The sequence below is a fragment of the Galeopterus variegatus genome, unplaced genomic scaffold (genome assembly GCF_000696425.1).
Source record: "Galeopterus variegatus unplaced genomic scaffold, G_variegatus-3.0.2 Scaffold973, whole genome shotgun sequence".
NCBI classification, from domain to species: domain Eukaryota; kingdom Metazoa; phylum Chordata; class Mammalia; order Dermoptera; family Cynocephalidae; genus Galeopterus; species Galeopterus variegatus.
This window is the reverse complement of record NW_007727084.1, coordinates 202,541-221,196: the sequence shown is the minus strand read 5'-3', so window position 1 is coordinate 221,196 and position 18,656 is coordinate 202,541. Positions and strand designations below refer to the sequence as shown.

At 53.4% G+C, this 18,656-nt stretch overlaps 1 protein-coding gene across 1 annotated transcript in view; it reads left to right on the top strand.

Moving 5' to 3' along the window:
• ACTN4 (actinin, alpha 4) overlaps positions 1-18,656 on the top strand; it is a 76,585-nt gene that overhangs the window by 38,974 nt on the left and 18,955 nt on the right. The window contains exons 2-10 of the mRNA XM_008573954.1: positions 6,200-6,314; positions 6,556-6,675; positions 10,476-10,562; positions 11,592-11,679; positions 13,234-13,312; positions 14,557-14,638; positions 15,356-15,604; positions 16,423-16,508; positions 17,609-17,679. Of these exons, the coding sequence (XP_008572176.1) occupies positions 6,200-6,314; positions 6,556-6,675; positions 10,476-10,562; positions 11,592-11,679; positions 13,234-13,312; positions 14,557-14,638; positions 15,356-15,604; positions 16,423-16,508; positions 17,609-17,679 (977 nt within the window). The remainder of the gene's footprint in view (positions 1-6,199; positions 6,315-6,555; positions 6,676-10,475; positions 10,563-11,591; positions 11,680-13,233; positions 13,313-14,556; positions 14,639-15,355; positions 15,605-16,422; positions 16,509-17,608; positions 17,680-18,656) is intronic.

Below are 18,656 nucleotides of genomic sequence, written 5' to 3'. Positions count from 1 at the left end.
CCCCCCCCCCCCCCCCCCCCCGCAGGATCCTTTCTTCTCGTGCTCGACATCACTCTGCCTGTTGGAACACAACTTGGTTGCCCTGTGTCTTCTGAATGTTTGTTTCTTATTCAGCGACTGCCCCAGAGAAGAGAGTGTTTTACCTCTTTGGGTTGGAGGAGGGAGTCATCCTGAATGGCTCATTAAAGCCCACTGCTGCCACATTCCTGGTTGCTTAGCTCACCTCCCAAACAATGTCTGTCATTCATTCACCCAGCCATCTCACATCCTGGCCTCTGGGAGGGTCCCTGTGACACAGGAAAGACTTTATGACCAGTGATGCTAGGCCCTCTCCCTCCCCCAACACACAGTGACAAAGCAGAAATAGCTCTTGGGGCCCCCTGAAGTTTGCCTTACCCAGTTCACCATGGGCCTCAGCACTCTGAGTGATGACAGTGGATACTCAAAAGAACAAACAAGCTCATCTTTTTCCTTCTTTTACCCCTCCTTCTTCCCCCACTCACACCCTGTGCTATTTTAACAACCAGAAAAGACTCTTTAACAGGCTGCCAGTGTGCAGAGGCGAGTTCTAAAGGCTCTTGTGGTTTCTTCACGTGTGTTCTCAGACAGACAAATCCACATCCTTCCGTCCTCCCTAGATAGGTCAAGGGCTCAGTGCAAGCTGCCTTCACGGGATGGCCAGGGGCAGGCTGGGAGCAGCAGGGCCACCCTTGATGCTGCTTTGCCTGCCTCATGCACCTGGCCACCCTTTAAGAAGCAGACTAGATTTTGGGGTACATTCTGCCTGCCTTGCTTTCTGAGCTCACTTCCAGCTCGGGCAGTGAGGTATGGCTGCTGGGGCCTTCCTGCCTCGGTTCTGCTGGCTCTACCTCGCCGGACCAGTACCTCGCATTCCACTCAGACGTTGTGGAATAAGTGCCCGCCAGTGTTTGTGTTTATTAGCTGTGTGATCTTGAGCAATTCGCTTAATCTCTCCCTGTCTTAGTTTCCTCACCTGTCAAATGAAGATGATAATATCGCATACGATCATGGGGTTGGAGGTTTTAGAGTTACTAATGCATAAATAGTAAGAACTAGCAATTATCAGTTATTGCATAATTACCTTTAGTGTGGCCCCCCCCCCCAATGTAAATTACCTGTCAGTTTTGTTTCCTCCCATTTCCAGGACATAATAGGGCCTCCAAATCAGTGTTTGTCAGGCAGGTGAAGGCATCGAGTGCCTCTTAGGTGAGGTGCTGGGGACATGGCCACTGCCACATTCTAGCTGATCAGAGTTGGTGCTGCCCCTGGTAAATGACCTGTGACAATGAAGCCCAGGAGAGCTCCTCGCGTTTTCTTTTCTCTCCTTCCACAGAAGGCCAGTAGCTCTGGTTTCTCCCAGGTAAAATTGAGACCCGGGGTTTGCATTTCTCATGACAGTCGGCATCGCCAACATGGCTCCTCTGCCTTCCTCCTTCTGCCAGGAGGAAGAAGTTTCTCTCAGAGGCTCTTTGCCCTACTTTTTCCTGGTCATCTCACACTGACCCTTGGCTCCTTTGGCTCTTCCCCTGTGCAGCAGCAGCAGCCAGCATGATCTTTTGAAGGCCCTGTGAGGCCAGCCCCTCCCCCCCTTCCCTCCCTCCCTCTTTTCTCCGACCATCAGGTTCTGTCCCTCCTGATGGGGCTTTTGTACATACTCTTCCTGTTATCTGGGAAGTCTCCCTTATATTTGTCTTATTAATTCCTTTTCATTCAGATAGTTTGGAAATGACCCTCTGTGGTGAACTCTGCTGTGTCTGCTCCTGCCCATCGATCAGGCACTCTCCCCACCATGGGACAGAGACAAATACAGCTTAATACCTAGGTATGTGGCTGATGTGGGCAAGTCACTTCACCAGTCAGGCCCTCAGTTTCCTCATCTGTAAGATGGGGACAATAATGGCACCTACCTCACAAGACAGTTGTGAGGATGAGAGAAATCAATACATGACAAAGTGCCTAGAACAGTGCCTGGCACCCAGTTGGCCCTCTGGAAGTATCTGCTAGGTTGTTAATATTAGCACTTTTCCTAAGGGTTTTACTTCAGTAGTTCAGTGATTGCTTGGTTGGTGTGATTTTCTCCCTCATCAGACAGGGAGTTCCACAAGAGTACAGCACGTGTCCGCTTTTGCTCACTATTTGCTCAGCATGAAGCCTGGCCCTTTGTTGACACTCAGCAAATGCTTGTCAAGAGAATGAGTGTGTCCTAACCCCATGGTATCCTGTGGCATTGTGGAGCAGGTGGGACCTATTGGCAGCCAGGATTGGTAGCCAGCTCTCTGAGAATGTTGGATGGTGGAGGGGGCATGGTGGGCACAGGAGGCCTCCATCTATAGAAACCACCCTCACACTGTCCACCCCATACATAGTCTAAACCGAGTAGTATATAAGCTGAGAGGAAGTATATAAGCTGAGTGTTATTTTTGTAACCAAGTTGGAAAAGCTATGCATTTTTAATGTCCCATTTGAACTCTAGCCTCTACTTGCCAGTCTCGCTGCATGACAGAGTGGTTGTCCCTGGTTGACTTGCTCCCTGTGGGTGGCCTCAAGAGCTCATGTCCTGCTTGCCCAGAGTTCAGGGTGTCATGAGCCTCTGGTGTCAGTGGATACTCCTCATCTTCTAGGAGGAGAAAACAAGGCTAAGCCAGGCATAGAGTGAGGGCAGGATGCCCGTCAGGGGGATTCTCTGAACCTGTGTCAGGTTCAGGTTCAGGGGGGAGTTCTTCCTCCTCACCATTGAGGCCAAGGTGTTCTCCTTGAGCGCCCACTCTGGTTCTGCCTACTTCCAGTCAGGAAGACAGAGGCCATACAGCGTATTAGTTCCCATTTACTTAAAAATAGACCTTTCTTTGACATATGTATAACACTGAGTACTTAATCTGTGCTGGGCACAGTGCTACGTGATTTACTTGCATTATTTTGTTTAATCCTCATCTTAAGAGAAGAGATTATGGTCCCCATTCATCAACAAGGAAGCCAAGGCTCATTGTTTGCCTGAGGTTATAGCAGTGGGAGAGGCAAGATTTGAATCCAGGTCTGTATAACTCCCAAGCCAGAGCTCTTGTTTACTACCCAGAGCAGATGGGATGTGTGTATGGAGTGCAGGTAGTACAGCAACCCCAGTGAGGACAGATGGCCTGAACCTGACGAGGCGAGGTTTGTTTAGAGCCTCCACAGGTTGGAGTAGGGACATCTGCAGATAGTTGCTTACGATACCATTTCCCCCCCAAACCAAACCACAGGGGTGGGCTGAGGGAGGGCCTTTGCAGAGGAGAGATGGGATCTCACCTTTCCCGGGGATTGGGGTGGGGGGGGGAAGTAGCCAGTCAGTGTGTGTGTGTTTCATTTGGCACTTACTTTATGCCAGGTACTGTGTCAGATGCTTTAAATGCATTTTTTCCCCACTTCAATCCTTAGAGCAATTGCAGGTGGTAGATTCTGAAAAGTCCATCTTACAGGGAAGGAAACAGGCTTAAGTAGGTAAAGTTGCTTGGTTGGAAACACAGAACAAGTAAGCTGGGGAGCTGGCATTCAAACCCAGGTTTGCCCCTTCAGAGCATGCAGAAGTAGCCCATGCATTCTGAGGCGGTTAGTCGTGCCAATCAGACATGTGCCCGGCCCTTTGTGGAGACAGGTACCTACATCTGGGCCCCAGCAGGACTCACACTCAGGGAACTGCCTTTTTGCATATTCAGGCTGTGGGACATGACTTGGCCACTTTGCTGCCCAACAGCGTCTTTCAAGCACATGTGAGAGCAGAGGCCTGGTGTCCCCAGCCACATCCTGCCCAGCCCAGTCTGCTGCTGCCCTCTGCTCTACAGGGCTGCTGAGTCTGTACCTGCTCGCTGCCTACAGTAGAGACCAGCCATGTTTTGGGCATTGCACATGCATGTGAGATGTACCTCCAACCACCATGAAGCTCGCACATTGTAGGAGAGGGAACTCATGTGTACATAGCATCCAATAAGACAAAAAATGACTGGAAATTGCAGCCAGAGAAATGCCAGGAACTGAGTGTGGTGGCAAGGGAAGGCAGGGAGCAGAGCCCTGTGGAAGGATGGGCAGGATTTCTGAAACCAGGGCTGGGAAGGAGGAGACCCTAGGGGTTGCAGAGCTCTCCGGAGAGCTGCCATTCATTGAACACTGCCATGCGCTCTGCGGGCATTGTTGCCTTGAGTCCTCACACTGACCACTACCCAAGTGGTATCTTCATCACTGCATAACAGAAGAGGAAACGAGCATTAGGGAGGTTGGGTAACTTGTCCACAGGAGTGGTGTAACCAGCGTTGTGACCCTGGTTTGTCTGGATTCATATTTGTATAGGAGAAGTGTGGGAGATGCAGTCGGTAAGGTGACTTCTTGTGTTCCTTAATGAGAGCCTACTTTGTGGTCCCTCCACTCAAGGATCTCACAGCGGTGGGGGAGGCAGAAGATGAAACAGAAGTATCAGAGACTAGAGAGAATGATGCTGTGATGGAGTCTGCACAGAGGAAGGCCATCCAAGTCAGAACTGGGCAGGGGAAGCCAGGGGTGTGGGCCTCCTGGGAGCTGCCCTTTCGACCTGAGGGCTGGGTGGGTGCTGGCTACTGGCAAGGCAGAAGTGGGCCAAGGTATCCTTAGCTGGGAGAATAGTATTAGGTCACCAGGGGAGGTCTCTGTCTCCCCGCAGAGGAACTCTCCTTGTTGGTGAGAGGTGGGGTGGGGTGGTCTGCCACCTACAGTGGCCTCCGTTCCTGTTTGGAAGGAAGCCTTGTGCCAGGTCCACACTGTGGTGCAACATATTAATTAGGCAGCTTCTTTGTCTAGTGGGAGGCTGTGTTAAGTCTTTCTCTGAATGAGCAGGACTGATGACAGTTGTCAAAACACATGGTGCTGGGCTAGAAACTCTGTGGAAACCCCTTGTGCCCCACATGGCCTCTGCCTGAACCAACAGTCTGGAATGTGCTGTTGGGCATCCCTGGTGGCCTGCCCACTTCTACACTGGCCCCTGCAAATTGAGGGGCCAGGTCAGGGTGTGGGATTCAGGGGCTCCTATGAAAAACAGTGGCTTGGGGTTTTCTCAGACTCTGTTGCAGGATCTTGAGGGGGCTGAGGCGTCTGGGCATGTTGGTGTTAACTGATCTGAGACAGTTCTATGGCACTGATGCATGATGACATGCTCCAGCTAGCAGGGGCTGGTTGGCCAGTCACCACCAGGAGGCTGCGTGCCCTGCAGTTGGGTGTTCTGCCATCACTATTGGTGTGTTCTGGTTCAGGACTTAGGCTTCTTGTTTAAGGCCCTTCCTACCAGAAACTGCCCTTTCACCATCCAGCTGATCCTCAGAAACTTCCTCATACCTGGCTGCCTAACCCTGGTGGGGGTACCTGCCTCCCACTTGCCATCCTTCTCCCTTCAAGATGCATTGGGTCTTAAGATTTGGAAGGATGGGGCATGGAATGTTCTTCAGGGCAGAGATAGGCCAGAGTGTCCAGCCTTCAAGAAACCAGACTATGTGGGGGTGTGCACAGGACTCAGAGTGCCTGTGTTCCTGGCCTTTCAGGGGAGGGCTTGCTGTTTGGCCACCCAAAGCTCCAAGACAGACTTAAGGAAACTTTGAATTTATAGGAGGCTTTTCTTTTCCAGCAACGATCTGTCCCTGGTCACATCTCTGCCAGTGATGGGAAAGTGGCAGCCCAAGCTCATACCTGAGAGGAGGGGCAGTGGGTAAAGGAAGCCAGTGCCTGGCCAGGACCTGTGATCTCCCAGGTGGATGCAGGGCTGACCTTCACCAAGACGACATAAGCTCCATGCAGGAGGGACTCTACCTGTCATTTGGACACCCCAGGGCCTGGTGCTGAGTCAGTTTGCGTGACTAAGTGAGCTTCAACCAGCTGTGGCGCCCTGGTCTGATGCATGTACTGGGCTCCCTCAGGGAAGCTTGGTGTTGTGGAAAGAGCACTTGCCAGCAAGGTTGACAGACTTGGGTTCAAATCTGAGCTTTGCCATTTACTAACTGGGTGATCGTGTGGTGGGTTTGTTAACCACCCTGAGCCTCAGTTTCCTCATATCTGCCTGTCTGGGTCACAGTGATCAGCAACAGTGTATGCAAAGGGTGGGGTCAGGGCTGTGGCCCAGCACTGTGGTAGAGAGGCCCGACAGCTGAGCTGGTTCTCCATGGCACTCTTTGTTTTGCTTCTCCAGACCTTCACAGCTTGGTGCAACTCCCACCTGCGGAAGGCGGGCACACAGATCGAGAACATCGACGAAGACTTCCGAGATGGACTCAAGCTCATGCTCCTCCTGGAGGTCATTTCAGGTGAGGCTCTCACTGATGCAGCCCACACCTGGAATAGGTGTCCTGCCACAGCAGGTTCCCAGAGACACTGCTCACCCAGCTAGGTAGGAGAATGCAACCCTTAACAGCTGCAGTAGAATGTGTTGGGGCAGGGGCTTGGTGGGCCGGCTGGGGGCCTAGTTTTGGAGAGCAAAGAAAACTAAAGCTTCTGTCTCTGTCTCTCTCTCCCCCCTGCTCTTTTTTCTCTGTGCACATCTCTCAGGGGAGCGGCTACCTAAGCCAGAGCGGGGGAAGATGAGAGTGCACAAAATCAACAACGTGAATAAAGCACTGGACTTTATTGCCAGCAAAGGAGTCAAGCTGGTCTCCATCGGAGCGGAAGGTAAACTTGAGATGAGCCAGCCAGTTTCTGACATGCAGGCTCTGAGGCACAACATCTGTGGTCTGAACAGAAGTTGTTTTGCTGGTGGCGGAGCACTTGGGGTGCTGAAGTCCTCAACAGGGACCACTATGACTGCCTTTGCTATGACACCAGGCCCACAAGTTCCCCTCCACCCCGCAGAAAGGCCCACGTGGGTGCAATCCAAATCTGCGCAGTACAGTGCACCCAATCACAGGGGCAGGCTGCCTCGGACCTTGGTCGCCCTCACTTGTCCTTGTGCTGGTCCCAACAGACAGTGATAGAAAGCGACAGACACATGACACGGTCTTTTTCTGTGCCAGGAATCCCTTTGCCATTATGCCTGCCTAGTATCTGTGGGCAGGAGGGAATGTAGAGGAGAGAAGGGGCCAGAGGCCCCAAGTCAGGACATTAGGGTAGGGAGTGCAAGTCCAAAGGTCAATGCCCAGACTCTGCTCTGGGTGTACAGGCTGGGAGAGTTTGGCCTCAGAACACCGTGGGATTCTTCTATGCCCCGTGTGGATCCCCAGGCCCACTATCCAGCACCCCTAGGCCCTCCCAGTAGAGCAGCAGGCTCTTACTAGGGTCTCTGGGGTTGAGCTTACAGGCACTTTTGGAGACAAGGCAAGGCCTGAGAGGCCCAGAAGCTCCCCAGCAGCCCAGACTCACAGTTCTGCTCATCAGTCAGAACAGGGTTTCTATGCCCTGACATCTGTGTTGTCCCAGCTTTTAGAAAAACAAAAAAAAACCTAATTGCTGTTAATGACAGGGCTCTGAGTTTGGCCAAGACTCCACGCCAGAATGTGTGTACTGAGTTCCAAGTCTCTGCCCCAGCCTGGGACCTCTCCGAGCAGGGGTGCCAAGCCTTGCATGCCACGGTCAAGGTGGTTGGTGTTTGTTTAGAAAACTCAAAACCTAAAAATTCAATCAGGCCCTGAGATTTTCTGTCCCTGCATGGATCTTTCTTCCGGGCTCTGCTCCAGCCTTCTGTCTCTCACAGCTGCATTTATTTTGCTCAAATGCTAGTCTATAAATACAGAAGGGGTTAAAGGAGAGACCCGTGGCAGTCATCAGTTTTTATCTGGAGAAAAACTTGGTCTAAAAATGTTCCTTGTTCATGCCCAAATTGGTTCACTCCCAGTCTCTATGACCACTGGGCCTTGGGACAAAGCTGGAGGGCAGCGTAATGGAGACATTCTTCAAGCTTCAGAACACCTGAGAACCCTAGCCTCCACCCATCTCTCTGTCCCTTCACATGATCTAAAAGTCGCAGGAGCATGACTTTCTCCCAGTCTCTATGACCACTGGGCCTTGGGACAAAGCTGGAGGGCAGCGTAATGGAGACATCCTTCAAGCTTCAGAACACCTAAGAACCCTAGCCTCCACCCATCTCTCTGTCCCTTCACATGATCTAAAAGTCGCAGGAGCATGACTTTGTTGTGGACAAGAGTTGGAGGCACAGCTGCAGGTCAGAGAAGCAGCTGGTGGATGTCATGAGAGAAACTGCCTTCCTCTCCTCACGGAAACTTGCTAAGCCCTCTGTGACCAGCTTACACTTGTAACTGGCTGGATATGGGAGCTGTGGCCTCTCCTCCAGATTGTGCCCATCCCCTGGCTCTGTAGGGCTGGCCCTCAGGATGTATGCAGCATAGATTTCCTGAGGGAAGAGCCACCTTCGCCCCATTCTGGGAAGGGGCAGGTGGCTTTGCTCACTTTCTGGGTCTGAGGTGCTGAACCCTGGGACAGGATCAGGACAGACACTGGATCCCTCCAGCAGACTGAGTGTATTTCCTCATCCTGAAACCTGAAAGCTGCCATCAGCCATAGGCCCATGGCACTGCTGTGGGAGTCTCTCCACTGTGGCTAATAGAGCCCTGCCTTCCTCTGGGTGTGTCCCTGGGGAAGGTGGGCCCCATCCTATGGATGGCCACTCTACCTCCTTCCAAACCAAGCCTACCCTAGAATTTTCCGTTCCCAAGGGCCAGTGAGCAGGATCTCCCAAGGTGTCTCTCATGGCCTTCTGGAACTCGCCCCTTTGCCTGGCCCCACCCCCTGTGTGGCTGCAGCAGTGGAGTCCCCCATTCCCCCCCCAATCTGGCTGTTCTCCCACTTCGGAGCCATTTTGCTGTGCCCTCTGCACCTGGTGTATTGAGACATGGGCTGTAGAAGGCATTTAGAGGACTGCCCAAGGCACCCTTGGCTGATGGGCTCCAGGATAAGGTGCTGACTGCCCTCACCTAGCAGCAGACATAGGGCTGCCCTGGGTGTTGCCGAAAGGGTTTTTCTCTCAGTTGCTGAAGCTGAAGGATGTGTGGTCCAAGCCCTTGTTTCTCACTCCCAGAAGGTTGAGAGAATGATTGTTTTAGGTTAGGAAGAAAGCATGCAGCCTGTCAGCCTGGCCTTGTGTCCTTCCCTGCTCCCCTCCCTGCAGCAGCAGCAGGTGAGCTTAGTTTAGAGGGAGGTAGTCCCCAAAGGATGGGGCCACCTTCCCTAGGGACATATCCAGAGGAAGGCAGGGCTCTGTTAGCCACAGTGGAGAAACTCTTCCAGCAGAGCCATAAGCCTGTGGCTGATGGCAGCTTTCAGCTTTCAGGATAAGGAAATATGCTATCTGCTGGAGGATCCAGTGTCTGCCCTGATCCTGTCCCAGGGTTCACCTCAAACCCAGTAGCTTATGCCTCTCCAGGGCCTGTTCCAGGTACTGGTGGTTCAGTGGTGAACAGAACAGCCATGCCCTTGTGAGACAAACAGCAGGCAGGCAAGTAGACCAACAGATCCATGTCCACAAATGGTGTTCGGTGTGTGAGGGCCAGAGCAGGGAGACAGGGAGACGACCTGGGGGTAAGGGGGCTCCTTTAGACGGGTAGTGAGGGAAGCTATTTGAGAGATGACAATCAAAAAGGGGCTGGCAGGATGAGAAGGACCAGATATTCGAGGGAAGGGATGGGGGGCACACATTGTAGGTGGACAGAAGGCTGAGGGCCTTGAAGCAAGAAAGAGCCTGGTTTGCTGAAAGGACGCAGCTAGAAAATACTGGGGAGAGAGTGGGGCCAAGGAACATGGGTTTCATCTTGCATGTAGTGGAGCTTTACTTGGGAATGACATGCTTCCGACATGCCTTTTGAAAACGACCACCCTAGCTGCTGTGTAGAGAGCAATTGGAGGGGAAAATAGGAAGCAGCCACATTGAGCTCTGGGGAGACAACAATGGCTTGGACAAAGGTGGTGGCAGTGGGGTTGGAAGGAAGTGGACAGATTCTCAATGAACAGTAGAGCAATGCACATTCACTGTCTATGAGCATAGAGACCAAAAAGAGCATCTTTATCCTGAGGGTGGGGCTGGGAGTGCTCATCTCCTAGTCTGGGTCACGTGTGCATAAAGACATGATTATGCTCAGAGTGGTGAGTGCTATGATGGATGTGTGAACAAAGGGCCAGATGCCTGGAAAGATCTCATAAAGGAGCAGTCTTTTGAGCTGGGTCAAGGGAATGAGCTGGCCAGCTGGGCAGAGGCCTTCACGGCTTCTGCATTACAGGAAACATTACAGAAGCCTGCAGGTACTCAGTAGCAGACTTGTGGAGTGGTGCTTCCCAGAATGTTCAAGTACACATTCCCCCAGTGGGAGGAGATGGGTAGGCCTAGGTGGTCCACTCAGACAACTGATCAGTCAGTGGGAGCTGCTCTCTAGGTGGGGACAGAAGGCTGCCTTCAGGGCCCCCTGAGGGGTCTCCCTCTGGTTTTCACAACTGTTTTACCCTCTGCTCCTCTTCCCTGTGTGCAGAGATTGTGGACGGCAATGCAAAGATGACCCTGGGAATGATCTGGACCATCATCCTCAGGTTCGCTATCCAGGACATCTCTGTGGAAGGTAAGAGACAAGCAGAGGACACCTTTTCTCCCCACCCTGACCCCGCCTGAGTTGGGGAGGGCTAGATTAGGATTCCTGAAGTGTGCTCTTTGTGCTTCATGTCTCTTCCCTGCTTCCTTGGGGTAACTCATAGGGACTGGCCTTTCGCAGGAGTGGTTATGGGGTTACAGGTGAAAGGAGGTCCCCTCCCAGCCGTCCACACCTCTCGCATGGACTTTCTCACCCCACGGCCGTGGTATCCACCTAGAGCACTTTTGCTCTCACAGCCCCCATCTCACGGACCCTCACACAATGTCTGTGAAGCACGCGAGGATGACTGGCCCCATTTCACAGTTCCGGAACCTGAGTCTCAGAGCTAACTAGTTATAGAGTTTGGCCTGGGCCCGGTTCTCTTTCTGCTTGACATCCCAATCCTTGGACCTTTACCTCTGTGGACCTGGTTGTCAGCTCAAGCCATCCAGGAATGGACTTCTTGGCTTCCCACCAAGTACCTGTGTGTACCACAGGATGAGAAAAGCCACCCGGGTCAGCATGTGGAGGGGGCTCCCATGCACCAGGTTGCATTGGTAACCAGGACTGACGTGTTCCCTGCCCTTATAGCAGAGAGGACAGCTGAGCTGTCCACGGGGAACAGAAGCAGAAGCCCTTTCATGGCTTATTTTTTAACCTTTTCCAGAAGAGGCCGAGGCCGGTGTCAAGGGCTTCTCTGACAATGTGTTCTGGCAATTAAAGGCACAGGCTTTGTGGTCAGGCACACGGCATAGGTTCAGGTCCTGGGACAGCCCTGGGCAAGTGACCTGTCAGGACTGTGAGGATGAAACTGGGCTGTGTGTATTGGCAGAGGCTGGTCCATATCCGGAGTGGGAGTAGCTCTCACTACTGTTGTCACTGCTGCTCTCGTTATGTCTGATGTTCTCTCCCTTGGGTTTTGTTTGACCCTCATGCCTGAGGCTGAAAGTACCATCCGATTTGGGCTGAATTCTGAGGGTTTATTTTTGAGCCAGTGCTCACTGTACTTGTGTTTTGCAGAGACCTCTGCCAAGGAAGGGCTCCTTCTCTGGTGCCAGAGAAAGACTGCCCCATATAAGAATGTCAATGTGCAGAACTTCCACATCAGGTAAGTCCCCGGCCAGAGCACCCTTGGCCCATCTTGTCCTATCACTTTGTCACAGGACCCGAGGTGCTGTCCTCCCTCCTGCCCTCATTACCTGTGTTTTTGTCATGGTCTGTGAGATGCCAGCCCTCAGTGAGTCCCTCTCCCTGGTCCTCTCTCAGGAGGATGGGGAGGAGGCAGCTGCCCAGCCGTCCTGGGCTGAAGGCAGTAAGGCCCAGCACTCTGCAGGCCTTATAGAATCTTCTTCCTCCCCAAGCAGGGTGGCTCTCAGAAGCAACAACAACAAAGCTCTTCCTTCATTTTGACCTTTCAAGAGAGATCAGCTGTTAGAGTTCCTAGTGAATTTAGTACTGGGGAAAATGTGTCCTGTGGCTACTAAGATGAACAAGACTCAACCCTGCCGTGAATCTCCTTTCCTTCAGGGTGAGAGAGGGAGATGAGATGTGTCCACTGTCGCCCTAAGTGAGTCAAACATAGTCCCTGCACAAGAAATCCAGAGTGCAGCAGGAGGTGTGGTTGCCTGATGGTTAGGAGCACAGGCTCTGGGGGTGGCCCTGAGGCCAGTTCCATCTTGGTCCTGTGACTTCATCTCTCTGAGCCTCTAGGGCAGGGCCCATGGAGGCCCCTCTGTGTCCTCGGGCTCTTCAGTGCCCCACGCTGGTCGTTGAGGGCCGTTCCCATCATGCTGTGCCCTTGGCAACACGTGGTCCCTCCCTTGACCACTGTTCTCTGTGGCTTTTTTCCATCTCCTGCCACCATCTGGCTGATCCTCTCCATACTCCTCATTCATTTATTTATTTAAAGAATCAGTAAATACTTGTGAAGTGCCCGTTTCGTGCCACAAGTGGGGCAACAGCAGCACAAAACACAGTCCCTGCCCTTGGGAAGTTTACACTGCAGCAGGGGTGACCAGCAGTTAACAAAGGTGCAACAACATAATTTCAGATAGAAGTGCATATGACCAATCTAGCTTGTGACCTTGTGGAGGATCATTTTCCTCCAGAGACCCTCTTGCTAAGCCCTATCCTGGCATTTAGCCGACCAGTGGACTGGCCCTCCCTTGGGTCAGGTCAGCCAAAGTGTGGAGGTAATGCAGCGCAGGCACCACCCCTGCGGTGTGCCTGTCCATTTCAGTGGGGCCTTGTGTGTCTGGTCCTTGGCAGGTCAGGCTGCCCCAGTAGCCAGCAGTTATAATATATTTGTCATATGTCAGGCACTAGTCTAAAGCATTTACTCATTTAATTCTCACAAGAACCCTATGAGGTAGGTACTGTTGTTATCCCCATTTTATAGGCATTGAAATTGAGGTAACATTATGTGGCTTCACTGTCCAAGGCCACACTCTCAGTAAGTGGAAGAGCGAGAATTTGACCCCAGACTATCTGGCTCCAGAGGTCATGTGCATAGCCATTGTGCCATCCATCTCCCTGCAGTACCTGGCATATGCTATACTTCCAATAAACGGGAATTAATTATTGCTATGGGTGCCCAGGGCCATTTGGTACTCCCATGACAGTGCAAGTGCCCTCTTTGTAACCTTTGGCTTTCCATTCCTAGCTGGAAGGACGGTCTTGCCTTCAATGCCCTGATCCACCGGCACAGACCAGAGCTGATTGAGTATGACAAGCTGAGAAAGGTATGCGTCTTGAGCTCCCCTTGATGGCCCACGGACACCCTGAGTCTGATGCCCCTAACTCTGGATCACCATCCATCACTGGCCTTCAAAGCTGGATTCTGTGCTCTGATGGCAGGCCGGGAGATCCTCATCAGCTTCTCCTAGACCCCTCACTCAGGCTGACTCACCTCCCTTACTCCCCTTGGGGATTATCCCATCTCCCTCCATGGGCATTGCAATCAACCTAGGGTTACTTTAAGGCCTGGCCAGTCATGCCTTCTAATTCCCTTTTCTTAACCTGGATTCTGGAAGCATTCTTCCTCTCTGCCCAAGAGGGAGGAGGGAAAGGAATTCAAACTATCACCACTGGCCAGCATTTCCTTTGCAGGGTCCCATTCTAATCTGCCTGTACAAACTATCAGATCCAGTCCCTGCCCTCCAGCCTAAGGGGGAAAGCAGGACAACTGGGTGCAAAGCAAACTGGCCACACAAGGCCATGCACATGCGCTCAGGCCCCAAATGAGGGTGGCAGGGCATAGGGTCAGACAAATGTGTGGAGGAAGGTGGTGCACCTGAGCTGGCCTGATGGGGAAGGGCCCCTGGAGGAGGAGGCAGCTTAGAGCTTGGGGAGGGCATTCTACTGGGGGGGGGGGGGGGGAAACCCGGGCCCAACCCAAGGGGGCCCCTTTAAGGGGGGGGGGGGGGGGTGTGGGTGTGGGGGGGGGGTTTTTGGGGGGGGGGGGGGGCGTACACCTGCGCCTAGCCCATGTAGGCCACTGTAAGGGAGGCGGCGGAGGTTTAGGGTGCAGTGGGCCTCATCCTGTAAGCAGTGTGGAGCTCATGAGGGATCTGGGGCGGGGGCAGCATGAAGGGATACTCTGGGGAGGTTGGAGCATGGAAGCTCCTGGTTTGCTCCTTTACTCCACCCTCAGAGCTCTCTCAAATCCTGTGGACCACACCTTCCTGTTTTCAGGACAGGGGCTTAATCTGAGGCCTGTGGATGGCTGGAAATTATATGAAAAGAGTGCAGCTGCATTTTTCTGGAGAAAAGGCCCATAGTTTGCCTTCAGAGATTTAAAAGGCACTCCTTTGGTGGGAATTGAATTTATCCAGGGTGTGCCCTCCTCCCTGCACAGCACAAGTAGCTGAGAACTCCCTAAAGAAACCTTTCCAGCCCTCCTCCCAGACCAGCCCTTATTCCCTTCTGCTCTTGCATCCTGCACCTGACGGAGTTCTCCCCACTTCTCCCACCTGCCTCCCTGCAGGACGACCCAGTCACCAACCTGAACAATGCCTTCGAAGTAGCTGAGAAATACCTTGACATCCCCAAGATGCTGGACGCAGAGGGTAAGTAAATCCCTTTTGTTCAGTCAACACCGTGTTTCTTGGGGGCTTCATCTGTCCAGGACTGGTTTTGGCCAAGGGCCTGAGGGTCACCTTGGGGAGCTGACAGAGCCAGTGGGAAGGGCTAAGTGAATCTTGGTGAACCGGGGACAGTCTTGTCACCCTGGGAGCCAGAACTAGACAGCCTGAGCCGGCCAGCCAGACATATCCAAGAATGGAGAAAGTGAGGAAGAAAGAGCTTGAAGGATTGGCCAGGGCCCAGGGAGGGACCAGGTGGCTGAGGAGGGCTGGCTCCAGGCTTCTTGCGAGCAACCCTGGCCTCTCCCCTCCCTGCCTGCAGCAGGCACAGAGTCTGGAGCCTGCCAGAATGGAGTATTTGTTTTTTCCTTTTCCAGTTTTGTTCCATTTCCCAGCCAGGACCCATGCCTCTGGCTTCTGGTGGCCCTTGGAGTTGACTGTCCAGCAGCCCCTTGAGGCCATTCTCAGAGAGAGGAAATGGCCTCATTTTAATCCAGTTCCCACAGCGTTGGCCTTTCCAGAGACCGTGGGGGAGGGAGGGGCTGAAGGTGTGGCCAAGCCCGCCTAAGTCACCAGATTCATTGAGTCAGCTCTGAGGGTCCTTGTAGCATGGCTGTGGCCTTGGGAGCCTATGGATCCTGGTGAGCTACACCTCCCCTCCACCCCCACTTGGGCGGTTTAACACTTGTTGTTCACTTGCAGACATTGTTAACACAGCCCGGCCCGACGAGAAGGCCATAATGACCTATGTGTCCAGCTTCTACCATGCCTTTTCAGGAGCGCAGAAGGTACCAGGCAGGGCCAGGCAGGCCCTCCTCGCCGCCACCGCCCAATGCTGCTGCAGCCTCTCGCCTCCCACACTCACCTCATTTCTCTTGCAGATGGCAGTTGCCTCTCTCCGACTGGAAGCCACTCCCCCCACTCCTTGGCAGTGCTGCCCATTCAGTATTTGCTCACAATAGCTATTGAGCAGCTAACCTGTGCCAGGCTCTGTTCCAGGCATTGAGGATACAGTAGTGACTGAGTCAGACAAGGCCCCTGCAATCAGGGAGCTTCTGTTCCAGTGTGTGAGACAGATAGAAGGACAGGATGGTGGGGTAGAAATGGCTGAGGGCAACTTCTAGCTGGGGCCATCTTTGGGGAGGGGTGACGAGAGCAATGAGCAGGGTAAACCTGGAGCAATGAGCAGGAGCTACCAGATGAAGATCTGTGGCAAAGGCATTCCAGGCCAAACGTAAAGCAAGTACCAAGGCCCTGAGGCAGGAATAAGCTCGGCTTATTCACGGAGTGACTGGAGAGAAGTGAGCAAGGGGAGGAGAGTGAGGTGAAAAGCAAGGGGACGGCCGTGCCACACAGGAGCATTGTAGTGTGGGATAAGGAGTTTGGTTTACTCTGAGGGCCACAGGAGGCCCTTAGGGGTTTTATGCAAAGGTGGTAGGTAGTCACTCATGATACTGTCCTACTTATGTCTTCAGAAAGATCAGTTAGCATATGAGCCTTCCAGCCCAAAACAAAGCTTCCTTTATAGAGCCAGTGGCTTATTTGTCAGGAACCCAGGCCTGACTAGAAAAAGAATACACCTCAATTGGACTCTGTCTCCCCTTCCTCAAAACCTCGTCAAGATGTTCCCACAGGCCTGAGCTGGGGACTGGCTTCCAGTCCAGAGCAAGCACTATTTCTCCCGCATGAGCCTTGGGCCGGCCCGGCCGCCCTGCCTGCGTCTTTCACTCTTCTCCTGCCTCTCTCTCTCTGTCTCTCTCTCTGTGCAGATATTGTGGGCACTCTGAGGCCAGATGAGAAGGCCATCATGACTTACGTGTCCTGCTTCTACCACGCTTTCTCGGGGGCTCAGAAGGTGAGCTGGGGCGGGGCACCCCTCACTGCTGTGGCTGCACATATGCCCTCACCGTCACCCTTGCATTACCACCATCCGTCAGTGATTGGAGCCCTGGCCATGCCACAAGGACTGACCCTGCTGGGCTCTGACTTAGAAGGTCCACCTGGGGCAGGTTTCCTGTGACCGTCGGGCCTCCAGTGCCTCCCTCCATTTGGCCAATGCGGACCTGTGCTGAGGTGACACAGATTGTCTCTCTCTGAATACAGTCTACCCTGTGAGATGGGTGATGGCATCTCAGACTATCAGACAAGGAAACTAAAGTCCAGCATCACAATAGGTGGCAGAGCTGGGATTTGACCCTTCAGCTATCCTGCTCCTTTTTTCCATGGTTTGCATCAAGGTCGTCTGCCTGTTGCACCCCTTCACTGGGGAGCACTGGGCTTTTCTGGCCCTCCTCTGCAGGTCCTTCCCCTCCCAAACTCCCAGGAAAGCTTTAGTGTGAGCGGGTTGACGACCTCTCTGAGGCTCCACCTGCCGACTCAGCTCTTCCGGCCCCTGTCCCTCCAGAAGCCACACAGAGCAGTCAGAAGCATTTGTTCCCAGCAGCAGCTCTTGCTGAGGCTGGCTGGCCTCACGCTACCCTGGAGGCTCCTGTCAGGAGCCCTCAGTTTCCACATGGAGGCCTGGGCACCTTGCTCCCTCCACTCACGTCTCGGGCAGCAGTGTACTTCCGATGACTTAATTTTGTGTTAGTAATTGGCAAGTGGGCAGAGAGAAGGAGGAATCACTTCTCGTTCATTGAGCACTTACTACATGCCAGGTACTCTCCAAGGACTTCACATGCACAGGCTCTAAGACATCCCCGCATGTGCCCCAGGGAGGGCTGGGAGCCCCATTTAAAAGGGAGGAATTCAAGTTGAGAGAGGCAGAGAGCTGTTCCTAAAGCGCAGGATAAGGGCTACACCTGCTGCCTTCTGTGGGCCACCTCCTTAGAGCCCCGTGTCCAGCAGGGGCATGACTCATGGGCAGTCGGTATTCAAGTTGAGAGAGGCAGAGAGCTGTTCCTAAAGCGCAGGATAAGGGCTACACCTGCTGCTTTCTGTGGGCCACCTCCTTAGAGCCCCGTGTCCAGCAGGGGCATGACTCATGGGCAGTCGGGCCTGGCCCTACTCTGTCACCTCTCAGCAGTGTGACCTTGGCTAAGTCACTTCACCTCAGTGTCCCAATTTGTGAAATAGGGATCATACTAGTACCTGTCTTAGTATTGTTCTGGGGGCGAAATGAGCTCCTGCAGGTGAAGGGCTTAGAACAGTGCCTGGCACAGTAAGTGCTCTGTAAATAGTTGGGGAGTCATAGCAGCCTGTAGGGATTGTGCCAGGAGGGGAGGGTGGTTCTTTCAAGCACCCTGGCCATATAGATGTGTTTCACAGTTGCTTGACCTCCTACCCAGCATGTGACTGGAGCTTGTGTTTGGAGTGTTCAGCAGGAAGGCCCAGGCAGGGAAGATAGAGAACCCCCAGCCCCCACCCTAGTAGGAAGGCAGGGTGGGGATGGTCAGCAGTGGAGGATTCCTCACCACCAACCCGACTTACCGCACATTTGCCTTGGACGTTCCCCATGGGCCCCGGGCCAGCCTCTCTGCTCTCCACATTGCCCTCGCTGGATTGGTTTTTCGTCTACCAGAGCTGCGCCCTGTGCTTAGAGCACTTAGGTGTGGTGCCCAAGGGGAGGCCCTGAGAGATCTGTGGGAGTGGGTACCGGCAGGAAAGCACAGGCCAAAGAATTTGCAGGGTTTTGAGGTGGCTGGACCCAGATGGCCGGCCACTCTTGCGAGAGAGCAAACAAGGGCCAGGCTGCTAGGCATCTGGCCCCTTCACGAAGGAAAGTGCTAGATTCAACCTCCTCCAGCTTCCCCTAACCTCTGTTTAGTTTACTTCTTGGGATAGCCTTATGATGCTTTTTATTATTGCTGCTGTCATTTCCCCAGACTCAATCCAATCTCTTAAAAGAACACTTTGTGGGGGCCGGCCCGGTGGCGCACTGGAGAGTGCGCAGCTTGGGAGCGCGGCGGCGCTCCTGCCGAGGGTTCGGATCCCATGTGGAGACCGGTTCCCGCTCACTGGCTGAGCGCGGTGTGGGCGCAACACTGAGGGTTGCGATCCCGTT